The sequence below is a fragment of the Aedes albopictus genome, chromosome 2, assembly GCF_035046485.1.
Source record: "Aedes albopictus strain Foshan chromosome 2, AalbF5, whole genome shotgun sequence".
Classification (NCBI taxonomy): domain Eukaryota; kingdom Metazoa; phylum Arthropoda; class Insecta; order Diptera; family Culicidae; genus Aedes; species Aedes albopictus.
Window position 1 is genome coordinate 176,264,493 of NC_085137.1, and position 17,387 is coordinate 176,281,879.

Below are 17,387 nucleotides of genomic sequence, written 5' to 3' on the forward strand. Positions count from 1 at the left end.
GGCTATCAAGAATTAACAAAAGTGCGAGAGTTGTACCGAACACCCTGAGCCGCTCTTCCAATGCACTGAGCGAGTTCCACAAATAAAACGAGTTCAAAATCAGAAATATTATTCCATTTACTAGTAGTGTTGACCAACGGTCCTTTGATATATGATACTTTTGCAATGTTCTATCATATATCGCCGAATTGTGACCTAAAAGTTTTGTAAGATATAGGACACCACCGAAGGGATCCTGATCGACCATGACCTTTTGTGTGTATTAATTCCAGTCAGTTGAAAAGTATACTTGCACGCCGATTGGCTAGTCGGAGCAACTATCTTTCGTTTCTTGAGTTTTCTGATTGATTGGAATACATGTACTACTCAATCGAATGAATTTTTACATTATTCATAATCATGAATACTATACTGAATAATTCACTAAGTAACAAGGAAGAGTAAATAAAGCTTGAGGAATTGCAAACACCAATCTATAACGGATCATATGACGATATATTTTTCTATTTGAGCGTGAGCTGAAGTATAAGCATAGATGATGATCATACAATTTGTGGTAGCCACTTCGTGGTTGACAGCAACAATTGAAATTCGACAAGCATTCCACAGATCCATCCTAGTTTTTAATTCTCACTTGCACTTTGCACTTTCAGAGGAATCGCAAATCTTTTTTAGCATACAGTTAAAAAGTATTCACTTTCTTGAATAAACAGTGCTTATGTCCCTAATCTTTGTATGCCACATTCTACGAGTTACGTTTTGCGCGAGAATCAAACTTTTGCTTTTAATAATGGTTATGGTGTTAAATACATGCAACGCGGCATATCAAACGATCAGATTTGAATAGAAAATTCAATTTATGCTTTCTTATTGGGAATTGGACCTTTTTACTTAAAAAACACGAACTACAGCGTAACGAGACACCATCGCAGAGAATTACAAATTTTGACTGAACATCAAGAAATTGGGTACTTTCTCGAAACAGTTTTCAAAGTATCGAGTACTATTACAAGACTATGAGTAATTATCTTTATTTTGGTGCAAAAAGAATCAAAATCGACAACAAGAGCCCGGAAATATCAGTCAATGAATTTCAAAAAAAAACCCCGGTGTAGAAGTGCGTCGAATCTGTCCTATGTGTTAATTCAATGCAAAAAAATGTATTTACCTGCTCACTGGTGCATCCTATGGCAATGATTAACATTACGAATTGCAACTGCACCGACAGCAGCCATATCGTTGTTGCAATCATAAAAAGATGGTCTGGCAGTGATCTACCCTCCAGATTGCTAACATATTGGAGCACATTGTAGTACTGGAAACTTCCATTCAGTAGAGTGAACAGTGCAAATCCTACTATTGGTCCACCAATGCATTTTATGAATATGAATTTCAATCGATGATAACTGGCTACGAAATCCAGACAGATGAGCAATGTCCGATGACAGCACTTCCGTAATATGACACATTGGATCTTTTTTCGCAAAAACAACATTTGACGTCGCAACAACCACAACAGTGTTAAACTGGGTATTGTTTGACCTATTACTGGGACTGTTAGCACACACATTGTAAAGAATGGTAGAAACAAATGATAATCATTGATCAATATGTTATTCACCAAATACGTTCCACTCACTACAACACAGTAGTAGAATATTGCTAAATATGTTGCACAGCGCACGCATTTGTACAACTTATCATAATTGAATTTATGTTCGAACCGAGAACACAGATCCCTCTCCATCTGTAACACTTGGTTGTTGAGTTCTACTGTAATTCGATTCTTACTAATTCCGTTAATTACAGCGTAAACATTAACCGCAATGAATGCTGTAGCGCTCATCATCCGAATAACAAACTCAAGCACAGAGACCTGGTGGAGAATTTGTCCACCCAAGGTAACGAAACAGACAGTTATCACCAACGTGCACATCCAAAGAATCGCAATTCTAAGGTAGTTGAACTTTTTCGGAATGAATTCCTTTATCTGCTTGTCATACACAATTGACGTTTGGCAGAAAAGGTTCGTATACCGGAAGATGAACATCAAAACAGTAGGAAGCTCCATTGCTACTGCTTGTTTGATGTCAAAAATGCTGGATAAATAGGCTGTATGTAAACGAAATATCCGGGCAGCATAATAAATTAATCCAAATTGGTATCATGATATTGCTAGATAAACATGTGAGGTTATAATATTTTGGACTTGTGAACGTGTGAACCACCAAGAGGGTTTCCATTCACGCATCAAACAAGGAAATGCTATATTCAATTGCTTACAATTACACAGCGTAACATTTTTTTTTTTTTTGTCTCAAGAGCAAACTTATGTGTCTCTGACAGATTTTGGGTCGCTGAATTCGAATCCGGGCTCAGATTTGCTCCAACACGTCACAATTTTGAGCTATACCTCAATTTATAGGTGAAAATAAGCGAATTTGGGCTTTTTTGACTGCCAGCAATGCAGCATGGGAATATTTTTTTTAAGTAATCAAAATCTAAATTGGTCAATTAACATCTATTCTAATGACTCATGCAAAATATTTCGTTTTACTAAATCGAATTTGATAGTTTTAAGCGATTTATGTTAGGTACGATATTTCTCATACAAGTCACCCTCCAAAAGTTGCATGCAAGTTTACTTACTAACATAAAATGCTTAAATCTATTAAATTTGATTTGGTAACACAAAATATTTTGCATGAGTCGGTAATATAGATGTTAATTGACCAATTTACCTTTCGATTAATTAAAAAAAATATTTCCATGCTTAATGGCTGGCAGTCAAAAAAGCCAAAAATCGCATATTTTGCCCTATAAATTGTGGTATAGCTCAAAATTGTGACGTGCTGGAGCAAATCTGAGCCCGGATTCGGATTCAGCGGCCCAAAATCTGTCAGAGACACATAAGTTTGCTCTTGAGACAGACCAAAAGTTAATTTTTGTTACGCTGTGTTATTCGTTGAAACTTGATTAAAGGGAATACACGCTAGAAGCCATCAGCATGCAGTTATAAAGAAATTTTTAATTCTGACATTACTGAAGTTCTAGTTTTATCCAAAACCACATGTTCTGTTTATTCCCCTGATTTAAAAGTCTTCCGTTATTGTAGCGGGTAGGGCTTTGCATCGCCATTCCGGGGGCAGCTCGGGGGTTTGATTCTCGTTCAGGTCGGGAAATTTTCTCCACGTTACACAATATGCAATGGCAGACAAATAAAGCTTGAAGATCTTAAAATAATAACGGTGGAAATGTTCAAAGAACACTAGCAGGGGAGGGAGTTCAAATTACAGTTGGAACATCGAAAGGAAGAAAAAATATAATAAAATAATATGAGAAAATCATAAGCAGAGTTGAAAGTTAAATTTCACTTTGCTAATATTAAAATTCACATACACATACCTCTTTTTTCAAATTCCCTGCTGCAGTCACAATAAAGATAAAAACAATCCACTGATAAACAACCCACAAGACATCCATTAATGCATTGCACTCGAACATCATGGGATGCTGGCTTAAATATTCCTTTTGTAATAAACCTTCACAAATAAAGTATGCCTGCAACGTAGTTTCACAGAAAACCGACAGTGTAAATGTCATATGACATACTCTGAAACAAGCAGAAAACATTCCTGTGATAGCATACAACTCATCTATGCATTGGAAACTTATCATTAGAAGTTCATTCATTTGTTTTTCCGACTGCAAACGTGTTTCACAGTTCATTACCACCTGTTTCACAAATCCAAAGCGTTCTTTGATCAAACCAGCGGTTGTCGAAGATAATGTAGAATACATATGAAATGCCACCATCATTGCGCTGTATGGAACAACATACTCCAATGTTTCCAAGGTATTGAACAGCGTTCCTCTTAACACGGCCATCGAACAGTTGCACCCAAAATAACAGATCACCACGAGTAACTGCTTCTTTTTACATTTGAAAAACATAAGCTTTATATTGGATCGAAAACATAGGTGCACTTTCAGTTTGTTTTCCAACGCCAATATTCGATTGAACAGCTTCAGATATCCATACGGCTGACAAATGTTAATTGCCATTATGACAAGCAGTTGCACTATGTAAATGGAACAGTCTAGGAAATAACAGGTGATTGCGGTTTTGCTACGTCGATCACGGAAGAACGCCAGCCCCGCTTTATCAAAAGTGTAGACAACGTATATACCGTAAAATAGCAGCAGTCCACCCGTTACGATTATATGAAACAATTTCCGAGCACAGCTAGTGGTCCGAAATTGAGCAAACCGAGCATCGAATTCCAAGGAAGTAAATCCTAAAATGTTTGTCGAGCTCAGTAGGTACGTTAGCACGTGGTGTAAATCCATCTTGTAGTATACGTGCTTTGACTAGCTAATATCAATTCCGTAATGTCCAAAGTAGGTCCCGTGCAATTATGTGATTACAAAAACTGACACCTATGAATGATGGATCTAAAGCAATTTATAAGTTTGATGCCTTATCGATGTATCCTGTAAACTACATAGGAAGCGTTTCAACAACGGTAACCGTTGCTATCAATCAAACTTTGCTCTCTTAAGACCTGTCACATTCTGTTGATTAGTAGTCATGCTTTCTTCATTATTCTACCATTTTTGTCCCGACTTCTTTATAAATTTAAATTAAAGATTATTTAAGGGAAACTAAAATATGAATGACAAACAAGTAAAGTTGAGTGCCGAGATGAACTAACCCGGGGAAAATCTCGTTAAAAAAGATAAAAAAAAAACATATCACAAATAGCAGAAACTTACCTCATGTGCAAAACTGTTGCATTTTGTGACCATGGCGCACCACAACACCAGAAGAGGACTAACCCATGTGATTCCACGTAGGGCCATCAAATAGCAATGTTTTTTTTCATTTCCAGGCCATGATGCCAAAATGTTGAAATACAGATGGCATATCGTAGTAAAAAACAGCTCAAACATAGTGATGAGCATGAACACTCCAAAACACTTGTTAACTAGCACGACACACTTCAGAACGCCATTGTGCTGCTGAAGTACATTTACGAGTTCATCCATTCTAACTGCTATATGAAGCTTTGAGTTTATCTCAATTATCATTTTTTCCAACACACATATCAACATTAGTACATAGATCTGGTAGAGCAGAAATCCTAGTCCATCAGTAACATAGAGAACAATGAATAACACTGTGATAACATCCACTGTGCTTAAAGACCATATAACAATAGGTATGTGAATACCACAGTACATTATACTACCAAATAAGACCAGTTTGATGGAAATCCGATGCAAAGGCAAGCAATCCACACAGACTTGCTTGTGTAGAGTATCCAATATCATCCAAAACTTTTTAAAGGAACCTTGTTTCAAAATATTATTCATCACTAATACTATCATGCAAACTTGGTTGTAAAAACTTTCGGCAATCCGCATATAGAATGTGGTAGCTTCATGCTGCTCGCTGGGAAAAAGCATAGGATCCTTGAAGAAGAAGACTGCATTGAAAGACACGACTTTCAGTAAAATTGCATACAGAATGTAGCTTGTATTCCCTATCAACGATTTCCAACAACTTGATGCCTTGGGATTCTCCAATATGAAGTAACCCATCATCGTTAGCATGTTTGCCAGCAGTTTCTGGGATTGGAAGAAGTCCATGGTGTCTGAGTTGATACTGAACATTTTACAGGTAAACTTGCTGATCACATATTTGCACAGAAAACAGATCTCTCCTTGAAAGGTTGAATAACTAATGCCAATATACTAATTGAATTGCTATTTTTTATTCTTTCCTTGCAGACTAGCGAGCTAGATTTTTTTGAATGGTCACCTCACAGCAGCGAACCACTGTTTATGATTACAGATAGTATGCCGACTGATACTCTTTTTTCCACTTTATCACAATATCCGTTCCCAGATTCCAGAGAGATAGGTAAGATTGCTACTTGTGTCTCATTTGTTTTACCTACCTGGTTTTGTTTCTAGCACGTGGTGCTGGCCGAGCGGATTTCATCCAACCAAGTCTTGGACCGCTGCAACCAAATTTCGACGATTTGATGGACCTTGATTTGGACTTCCTCAACTTTCAGCGATTGGCACCGGTTCCAGAGGAAGCTTCCGAGGATATACTTAGAGCTATTGAGTACAGTTACCCTGGAGGTATGCAGTAGCTACGATTACTTGCTTCATTTACTAAGCAATACTGTATTTTGTTTAGGTTCGAATCAAATAAGCAGTGGTAGTAGCATCCAAGAGATTACCGACTCCCCGGAAGGCAGCAATCAGCAACCTTCACCACAGCTAGTACCTACGAGGACGGCTGGTAGTAACAGTTCTGTGATAACCGGCCCTGGGACTTCCGCTGGCATCAGTCAGCAACAACAGTCATCAGTGTCATCTATTATAGCGCCAAGCACAATACAATACTCCGCAAAAGTTTTCGCCCAAGGTGTCTCCGACAGCGCTGCGTCAGCATCATCAGTGATAACTGTGCAACAGCAGCAACTGAACAGCGCATTAGGCAATTTTTTAGGTGTGCAGTTTGGCCAGCAGCCGGCCATTGTTGTAAATAACGTTCCTCTGGTGGGCTCTATCAGTGAAAGTTCGAGATCTTCTCCAGGTTCCTCTGACGATATCACCAAAGATACCAAACCAAGGTTATCGCGATCTTTTCCTAGGCTTTTGGGGTAAGTAGTAGCATTACATTTTATTTAAATTTCAACGCTTATTGATTTAGATATACCTGAACACCTAGACACACGACTATAGAATAGCTCCACGCCGACATAGGCGTATTGTAAAGTATAGTGTTCACCAGCTGTGGACATCTTTTTCCAACAATTCTTCTAACGGTTTCTTTATGCAGCTCCGAACAGTTGAATTTAGCCGTTTAGCTGTGCCCACATAGTTCACTTTGCAGTCAACAAATAGACGGTAAGTCTGCAAATTGTACTCCAAGAACTCAATCAAAATTTTCTCCAGGTTATCTGATTCGTTGTGGCGCGTCACACGTGGAACTCAGCTAGTTTATCGATTCGTCGGATTCCTCGAGCGGCTTCAAGGAAACAGGATGTAGGATAGCAATATGTGGGCCAATATCCGAAGAGGAATCGCTTACAACCGAAGGAGCACACGAATACGTCAAAATAGTTGGAAGATACCTACTTTCTTGAGGTTGAGGTGCTCGATCAGCATTTTTTTGTTCGTTCGTTCGCTATATTCATTCAAATCTCTTCAATTGTTGATGATTCAATAGCTTCTCCGTCCTATTCTATGGTTGTTGTGTTTCTTGATGTGCACGGATTAATTGTTCACAAAATCTTCAGTGTTCTTTCCACCTGACCCTCTACGTCTACAGTCTTTAGTTCGTCAGCGAGTATCGTTCTCAAATATAACTACGTTTGACCGTTACGTTAACTCTTTTCTTGTGCTTCCAATCCATACATTCTTGCGCTTCAGTTATCACCCACTACACTAACATAGTGTTGTCGTATCTTCTTATAATGTAATATACTTGTTTGTTATTGTTTTGTCTCACTTGTAGGATCTTATTTTTGGTCAGTTATACCCTGTATTCTTCTTCGTTCGTGGTTCTGATAATCTGATCAGCCCTTTCTTTAACGTCTACACTACATAATGCGCTATTGTAGTTCACGCTTTCGAAACCTTTCATACTTCTATGAACTCTTCCAGCTTCAAATTTCAAATTCAATTCTACCTATCGTTAAGCGCTGAAACTCGCTTTTCTATAATAATCAGTGCGATCGGGATGAAACTTTTCAGTGAATTGATTCTAGACAAAATGTGCGGACCAGGTGCAGCGTGCATGGTCGCCATATCACGCTCCTCCGGGTTCTCCCATCGTACTCCCTGTGCTTCATGTTTTCTTGGGCCACCCGGATCAGTAGCAAACGCCAACTTTGCAAGGTTTTTGTCCGGAACTATTATAACATGCCCTGCCCACCGTATCCTTCCAGCTTCAGCCACCTTCAGCATGTTGGGTTCTCCGTAGAGTGAAGGTGACACCACACTCTAGACGAATCCTTTCATGTTGGTATTCGCATTATAGCATTTCCTTTGTTTTTTGAAACATTCACCGCCATACCGACATTTGCTGCTTTGCGTTTATAGCTCTGCCACCTTTTCAAATGTTCTGGCGAAAATGTCCATATTGTCCGCAACGCACACAAATTGACCGGATTTCGTGAAAATCGTACCCCGGTACGTAACTCCTGAACGAATACTGAAAGGGAGGAAAATTTAAAACCTTGAAAAGTTCCAGTCTTAATGCTGACATTTCTAAAGATCTTATCCTACGTCTCCAGTAGTGCTCGCTCTGCATTTGTGCTCGCTCTTAATCTGTTGTTGATTGCCTTGTGATTCATCCGCTATCACCAATGGTGCACTGGCCCGATGTTTCTTTCGGAATATTTTCAACTTTCTCGCTTCTCCAAACTATTGGGGTTTGTCTCGTGAAGTCAGTTGTTTTCTTCATTTTCCACGAAACTCTGAAGCTTGTCATATATGATGACCCATACAACGCAAAAATCGTCATTCAACCATCGAATATGTTCACAAGCATGTCTAGAATGCGTTGTTTACACCGATGGGCTGGCGAGCGGCTAAGAGTGTTTTGGACAGAATACCTCTCCTCTCCTTTTCTTGGCATAACATGGCAACTGGGTCAAAGCCTGCTTCTCAGGTTAGTGTTCTATGAACATTTCTACAGTTATTATCTGAGAGATTCCTCTGCCCGAGCAGGAATAAATAACTGACACATAACTGTAGAATACCAAAGTCAGGTATCATACCAAGACAAGGTATTGGTCGGTTATCCAGGTATTGAAAATAACTTATTTTGGTATTTTGTAGGTATTGATACAATACCTCAATGAGTTATTGGTTTGGTGTTGAGGACTGCTTGAGTTATTATTCAATTATGGAAAAATCACTATTTGTATGGAAAAATCGCCAGTTATTATTTAGGTATTGCCATACCTGATGTCATTATTCATGCGTTATGCACAGAATGCACACCAGTTATTATTTTAGGTATTTTACCTCTTATGCAGGGCTACTTAATACCTCATTCAGGTTTTAGGTATTCTGTTTTCCATACCTGAGTTAGTTATTCTTCAGCTATTTTCTCCTGCTCGGGTGCCAATGACTGTTTTGCATGTGCATATCGTGTGATAGGCACAAAGAAATTATTCCCAAGTAAGTTAATGAAATTTCCTTTACGAAAAGTTCCTGAATTGACAGAAAAACGAACCTGTAACCCTCTGCATGGTCTTGCTGAATATCTGCGTGCTTACCGCATCGGCTATATGGGATCTTGGACAACTACATTTGTTCCATGTAAATTTACACCATAGGATTTCTTCATGTTGAAAAGAACGTTCCGATGATAAGTACCATAATCTTAGCACTTGCATCTGATCGAAAAACCGCATTTTTTATCTTAAAAATATTAACCTCTTTATTAGCAGCTGGGAAATAATATACATTTTGGAGGTATTTTGAACTTATGCTATTAAGCAGTAGCATAAGTTCAAAATACCTCCAAAATGTATACAATATGTTTCTGATGAAAATTCTTCTCCTCAAGTGATCTTCTATCACTTGATACAGTTCTTTCTAGCCCAGACGTGATTTAGTGAACGATTACTGCTAAGGGGAAGTTCAACACCAGCGTATGCGCTATGTTTCTTACATAGCAAACAACATAACCTTTGAACCTTCAGACCATTTGGCATTGACGTGGTCTGAAACAAGGTGATCAGAGGCGTCTCGTGACTAGCAGACTGACCTGTTCTACAGATTACTATTTAACTAAATAAAAACACATTAGAGTTATTTGATACTATGCTTGCTAGTTTTTTTTTTGGTTTTAGTATTGTGGTTTTTAACATAAGCTGATTTTTATCTTCTTGTTTGTTAACCATTTTCTGAAAAATATCTTTCACATTTTCATCATAAATAATAATGCGATTCGCATTCAGATGCGCCTTAGAGCGACTTCCGAAGTTTGGTATCTCACATAGACTTTTAGAAAAATCCATTTTCGGTGGAAGTCATTTTCTAACGTTCTTGACACACCGACGATACTTGTTTTTTTTTCAATCATGTCCAACATGCTCTCTTTTCCGAAAATGTTCTTAATTTCCATAAATTGTTTTAGCTCGTATCATGGCCTCGAAGTTAAAGACGGGCTTGGTGGTCTAGTGGCTACCGCTTCTGATTCGTATGCAGAAGGTCATGGGTTCAATCCCTGGGCCGTCCTTTTCATCCTACTTTGTATCTTTCTATCTACTTTCCCTCGCTCTCTCTTCTCTACTTATACAACTCATGTATATTCATATGTTCATAGCCATCGCTAGAACCAGAAACGAATTGAAAAAAGTCGTTTCCCTCCCTTCCAACTTCCACTCACAGCACAGTGTATATATAACGATTATAATGTCGTTTTCGTTTTTGATTCAGTTCCAACCTGGGTTGGAACTGGATCGGATCACAGTTTCAACCCCAACCCGACTTCGGTTTCGCTTGTACTAAAGTTTGTTTGACGTTGTTTGTTTACACATTTTCCGCCAATCCAGTTCCAACCCAGGTTCAAAAACTAATTCGACATAAGTTATGCAACCAAAGCGTGCTGTGCCGCTTGACCTTATTCACCTTATTCACCAAACAATCTATCACGAACACTATAAATAACCCTATCCATGGATCGCATCACCGACCCAACGGTGACTCCCAGATCTCCCATCCTTTCCGTCTAACAAATACCCCAGTCCGTGCGGGTTGTGGGGACGCAGAATGCTATCGGTCTCTAGTAGCAACAACCAGTACACTCTAACATTCCTTTCCCTTCCCAGCTGACTATAAGGACTTGGCCGGCGCCGTTATTGATCAAATATGCATGAGCTGCTAAAATTGCACTTTGAGAATAAGTGGAATGGCCCAGCCCCTTATTCAGTTGGATCTCAGTGCAACTGGTACCAGTTCAGATCAATCACGGATGAGCAACCATTGACATGTATAGTCAGAATTGATCGTTTTGTTTGATCGTATCATGGCCTCGAAGTTAAACTTTGGAAACCGTTGCCAACGAGCTAGAGCACATTCGGCGCCACCAGCTCCATCCGTGCTGGATGTATGTAATGCATAACAAGCGCGCACGACATTGGGTGTGCCAAAATATGCTCTAGCTGCGCAAGTTGTTCTGAGCCTACGTAGAACGACAAACCGAGAAGCCACAGTCCACGCTTTCATTCATTTCTGGTTTTGCTACACACATGTAAACTTTCCACCGAAGAAGCTCTTTGCGTTTAGCTGTGTGCCTCTGGTATCCATCGCTTTTTTCTCTAAAGAGTATAGAGATAAGTGACATTTCAACACACGAACACTAACGCGAATTTTTCCATACACAAAAGTGCACGCTAATTCAAAGGCTATTCAGATTCCATATGCAAATATTACCCAATTGATTTGGGTAAAACGGCTAAATAATGATAAAACTAACAACCGGGGTAAGAGTGCACATATTTTCCCCCAAGTTTCACAACTACATCTACAAAAGATACACGCACACATTTGAACGTGATTACCACTATACCGAGCAGCATGCTAACAATCATTTACACACATTTGAGAACCTGATCGGTAAGCATAGCTGGCAAAGTATTTAAATACTGTGCCATCAATGTTCGTTATTCCATTTTTTTTAGATATTGTTAAATAATCATTTAATTCCCAACAACGATACAACATACATTTTTTAGCACTCTAAAACTGTAAATTTTTAAAATGATTTTAAAGACTTTAATCGAATGCGCTTAGCGTGCGTGTACGCGTGAGAAGCAGGCGGGAAGTGAAAAATGGGAAGAAACGTTGACAACGCTGCTGTTGGTTCTAGACAAAGACGAGTAGGGAACGTATGAGCGACAGAGTAAGGCTGTGACCATAGTGGGTAAGGTGAGATGCGATCGGATGCGATAAGTTATGAGATGAGAAGAAGGAAGTTTGATAGGCCATAGTGCATGAGGTTTTCAATGAGGGTGCGCATGTTGTTTTCACATCCTTTTTCGCCTATTTCGTGCGCATCAACGACTCGCGTGATTTGATCGATGAAGTCGCTTGTATGTTGAAGCGCTTCTTTGGATGTGGGTAGTGAAATGATCGTTTCATCTATAAGAGCGGAAAGATTAAATGCACCCGCTTTTTGTTTTGCGCGAGCCGTTTTTTTTGCTATAACTTAGTCAGTTTTGATCCTGTTGCAATAGCAAAAACCGACCAATTCAAAAAAAATCTGGTGTAACTGTACAAGATTGAGATTATTGAACTAATTATTTGAGAAAAGAATGTATAACATGTAATTATATCCGCGTGAGCGATGTCTTTATGTATACACATATTTTTACTTTCCGAACTGGGCTATCTGAGTGTTGATTTAAATTTAAATCAATATGAGACCACAGACAAACAGACATACTACTTAGAAGAAATTTGTTTTAATAACATCGTTTGGCATCTCACTAGCACCCTATATAATGCGCAATCCGAAGCATTCGTTTGCAGGTGTACTATCCCTCGGCTCGATGTAATAATTTAGCAGGTGACGACTCCCCCGTGGCGTTACCCATTCATGAAAGATGAATAAAGGTTCATGATCGAGTCATTTTATGTAAATATTGATCGGCGTCGTGTTCATTTCTCTCCAAAAGTGAGACGTTATGTAGAAACAGCAGCGCCACCATGTCACATGCGAACACAGTCCGAATCACGCTGCATTTTCAAAACGACCGGTCAATCGTGCGAAGATTGCAATTTAAGTAGTATGTCTGTTTGTCTGTGATGAGACTGTTATACTGATTTTCGGCATTAAAACATTACTTGATTGTGCTGACCTCGGCAAAAAGAAACAAAAATTCGGCAAGTATGTATTATTGGGTATAGGTTTTTTTAATTACAAAATTTTCGGCGATATCTACGAGAAAAGATGACTTTAAAAGTACACAATATTCATCATAAGAAGTGTATCGTTAATTATGAGTACACCTTTGAGGCCCTGTATGAAAAAGACTAAGTCTTATTTTGACAACTGCTGTGTGTTTATGTGTTGCTAGCATTGTAAACAAAAGATAACCTTCATTGAAAGTTAAAGTTTTTCTTCAAGTGGAGCAACGCGAGTGTTGACGGATGAGAAGCGAAAATCGATTGTGACCAGTACTGAAAAATGATTATCGCTAAGAAAATTAGCAAAAGTTGGAGGTGTTTTTTCTGTACAAAATGCTGTCAAACGATTCGGTATGCATAACACACTGATAGACTCACCCGGACGCGACAGAAAACCAGGTGCGTCCAAGTCAAATTTAGACAGCAAAATTTGCAAAATCTTCAAAAGAAAAAAGGAGGTATTCATCATAGATTGCGCAAAAAAGTGTGAAACGACTATTGGTATGGTTCAGCGCGCCAAGGAGCGTAATTGGGTTTTTAAATTAAGAAAAATGTATTGATTTTTTGATTTTAAACGAAAGAGCACTTTTTTCTGAACCACCATGATTTTTTTCAGATTTTTAAAACTTTATTTTGGTACCTAAAATCGATTTCCAAGAGATTTTTCGAAATCACCTTTTGGCAGCTTGGCAACTGTTTGACAGCTTCGCCCAGTACAAAATGCGACGAGGGGTGATTCGACAAATCGCTCCCATACAAATTTCAAGCTGATTTTTAAATAGGTTCCCGGGCACCAAAATTCATGAAAATTTGGATTTCGGCTCAGTTTTGCATGCAGATTCAGAATATGGAATTATCTCAACACCGCTTAAGAAGCCAATTCCCTGAAGACTTACCCAAAACCGAAATGTCCAAAAAACAGTCAAATTCTGGCGGATTATGTGAAAACTTGGGCTCGGAAACTCTTCGACGATGTTTTGAGCAAAAATTACATGTGCATAATCATGAATGATGAAAGGTATGTCATATTGGACAACAAGGCACTTCCAGGGGCACAGTTTTTCACTGTCAAGCGTGGCACTGATGTTCCGAATTCGGAGAAATCGATTTTTTTTGCAAAAAACTTGGGAAAATGTATTAGTTTGGTAAGCAATTTGTCAAAGTGGTATAAAATCGTCACCTTTCTTCACCAGCCCAAGTGTGAACGTCGCAACATATCGGAAGGAATGCCTCCAGAAACCAATTCTGCCACTCATCTGAAAGCACAAAGGTCCTACATTATTTTGATCGGATTTGGCATCCTGCCACTATGCGCGTGACACCTTTGACTGGTATGAAGAAAACCTTGTCCAATTTGTGGAAAAGGCAATGAACCTTTCAAATCGCCCGCAAATTAGACACATTAACAAGTATTTGGCTTTGATGAAAGGGAAACTATGGCAAAAGGATAGAGGAGCAGAGGACGTCATCAAATTCAAGAAAAACTGGGCCCCAAAACCATCGACAGAACGGTTGTCCAAAACCTTATGAAGAACACCAAGAAGAAGGTGCGAGAGCTGGCAAGATATAAAATGTTGCCATGGGCCTTTCTGATGGTCAATAAACAGTGTAATTGCATTTAATTTACAAAACAAACAAAACATTTTCAGATACATTCAGGTCTTTTTTTACGCGGTTTTTTTTACAAAAAAAATTTCATCGTCTTATTTTTGCATGATTCGTCAAGAAATGGTGAGACTTTTTTTACGCGGTTTTTTTGAAATTTGAACTGAGTTTTTTTTTACGCGATACGTATCCCCCGCGTAAAAAAAACCTGACTGTGCAGCAATTTTCAGGTGTACTCATAATTAACGATACAGTCCTTATATTAGGTAAAAGAGTATCAATCACACTTTTTTCGTTAAGGGATCTAATTTTGCCTGACAAAGAAAAAAGCAGAACTTTTCAATCAGAATCCTTTTAGCAATTAAGTTGAATGCCATAAAACCTTAAACTTTCTTACTTGCACATGAATAACATGCACTGAACAAACGACCATATCAAACATTGATCACTTGATTCAAATCCGAACAGAGAAAATAAAATGTTTTCTTATACACATATAATAACAAATCGACTGTTGATCTTATGTTTTGAGGTTATGGCTTTCAGTCTTGGAAGAAAAACTCAATAACGGATTGTTAAGTCTTCATCATGAAGACTTAACAATCCGTTTTTGAGTTTTTCTTCCAAGACTGAAAGCCATAACCTCAAAACATATAATAACAAAATTATGCTGTAAAAAATTTAAACGATTTGATGGAATACTATTTTATATGCAATGAAATATGTTATTTTACATGGTGATCGATAGACAGTATGATAAATTTTTATTACGTCTGGTCCATCAAAATGCAAGTCATGTGAAAAAGCATTGAGTTATGTTTAAAAACAACAACATATTAACGCATTTTATATTACGTACTAGCATTCCCAACACATTAAATCCGCATTGCTTTACATACACAACGAGCGCAATCATAAAATCCATACCCGACAAGCATTCTCTTGCGTTCTCATGCGATCACATGCGTCGAAGCAGCTCCATCGCATCTGCGCACTCATCGCAACTCATCTACTATGTACGGTTCATGCGTTCTGCATACAGTTTCCACAGAGTGTGCTTCGACGCTTATCCGATCTCATATCTCTTTGCATCGCACCTCAGCCACTATGTGCTCAACGTAAAGTGAAATGAATTCGAATGAACACTGCCATTCGGAGGCAAAAAAGTGAGAAAACTGTTGGTTTGGGAACAGCATCCATCGTTCGCATGAATCGGGGAACCGGTGGCATGTAGTTTCGAAGAGTCGAGCAAGAGAGAGCTGCGCAACGCTGGCTCTCGCATGCTCTTGTTATATGGTTTCTTCCGGTGGATGGCTTGGAGTCGTCTTTCGTTCTTCATAAACTGGGAACGATGTTTGCGCCTTATGTGCAAGTTGTTATGGGGTATGTGCGGTGGGAGTTTTGAATTTAGTTTATTCTTTTGGTATATCTACTTAAAGATTATTTTACGAATTTTATTCTCAGCCTATACCCGTTCCAAGAACAGGTCGAACATGTGGACGAGGCGCCTCTGGGTGATTCCAAGTAACATTTTGATGAATGATTAGTCTTGTAGAAGTTTTGAAAACTGCCATAAAACCTTATACCTTTTCCATTTTATTTTAGTTTTATGATGGTTCTAAGAACCTAGTCTATTTGACTATAACTTGTTACTTGAGAAGCCCAGATGCAAAGGGGTGTAAGTGACCTTTTTGTCGATGTTGAGCTGATTACTTCAAAAATTTCTTTAGATTTCAAGATTTCATGAACTTTTTAAGGATTATTTTTACGATGATTAGAAAAATTACAATTCATCGGCGAAGTTGGGTTGATTTTGAAACATTCATTTCGTATGGGATGGAAATTTGGTGAAAATTTTCAAGCCTTATTTACTCGAAAGTGGGTTTTTGTCACTTACGCCTCTTTTGCTTCTAACCCTCTCATTTCGGATACTACGGGCGTAAGTTTACTAGGCGAACAAAGTTTTTTTTTTTCATATAGAATGCAAAAAAAGTATTTTGAATTATTGCGACATTTGCACCCATTTAGACTCGGCCGAAATTCATTATCATCACAGTCGAATTTCGCATACGACTTCGCAGCGGCTGGCACACACAAGTTCGGTTGAGTTCATGACAGGGGCGTCGGATGCACGACAGGTAAACAAAATAAGTTTGATTAGTGTAAAATTTCGCTTGGAAATGATGATTCAGTGGATTCTCAAATTATCACAGTAGTATAAACATTAATGAGAAACCCAATATGACAAATAAGTTTTGATTACGTTGTGCAAGAATTTGAATGCTGGACAAATGACGTGGCTTTCAAATAAATGGTACCCAACTATAGTGGGTTCGTTCATAGTGGGAAACCAGATTTGGAATTAAAGTGTAAACATTATGATAAAAGACTGTATAGGAGAAATACTCGATGAATTCTAATGAAATAAGCAGCGCAATCGCTGGGTTCGCTATCGCAAAAATGCCAAAGAGAGTTTCTAGCGGAGTGTCTGGTACATTCTTGAGGAACTGCTGGTCAATTTCCACGCTTTTTTGTGCATGGTTCATGGAGCAAACTGAGAAGAACTAACTCCGGGTTCAAATTTCGTCAATAAAGACAAAAATAAAACAAAATCATCCATGACGCAATGGAAATTGTAAAAGTTATTGCGGAAATTCTAATAGAAATGGTTGAAGAAATTTTAACGGGAAACCATGATGAGTTCCAAATGGAATTTAGGGCTTTTGTTGTTAACCTTCCTTTTGCATCACGTTGGGAACAGCTCACTTGCGTAGTGCAAGGTTTGGGTCAAAAATGATCCAATGCCAAAAGTATAAATAATGGAATTTTATAGG

General features: G+C 38.5%; 1 protein-coding gene across 3 annotated transcripts in view; it reads left to right on the forward strand.

Annotated features, from left to right (window-relative positions):
• Positions 1-17,387, forward strand: part of LOC109621236 (uncharacterized) — a 124,487-nt gene that overhangs the window by 91,008 nt on the left and 16,092 nt on the right. For all 3 annotated transcript variants that reach the window (XM_029865744.2, XM_062850775.1, XM_029865746.2), the window contains 3 exons: positions 5,794-5,926; positions 5,980-6,153; positions 6,212-6,680. In XM_029865744.2, the coding sequence (XP_029721604.2) occupies positions 5,794-5,926; positions 5,980-6,153; positions 6,212-6,680 (776 nt within the window). The remainder of the gene's footprint in view (positions 1-5,793; positions 5,927-5,979; positions 6,154-6,211; positions 6,681-17,387) is intronic.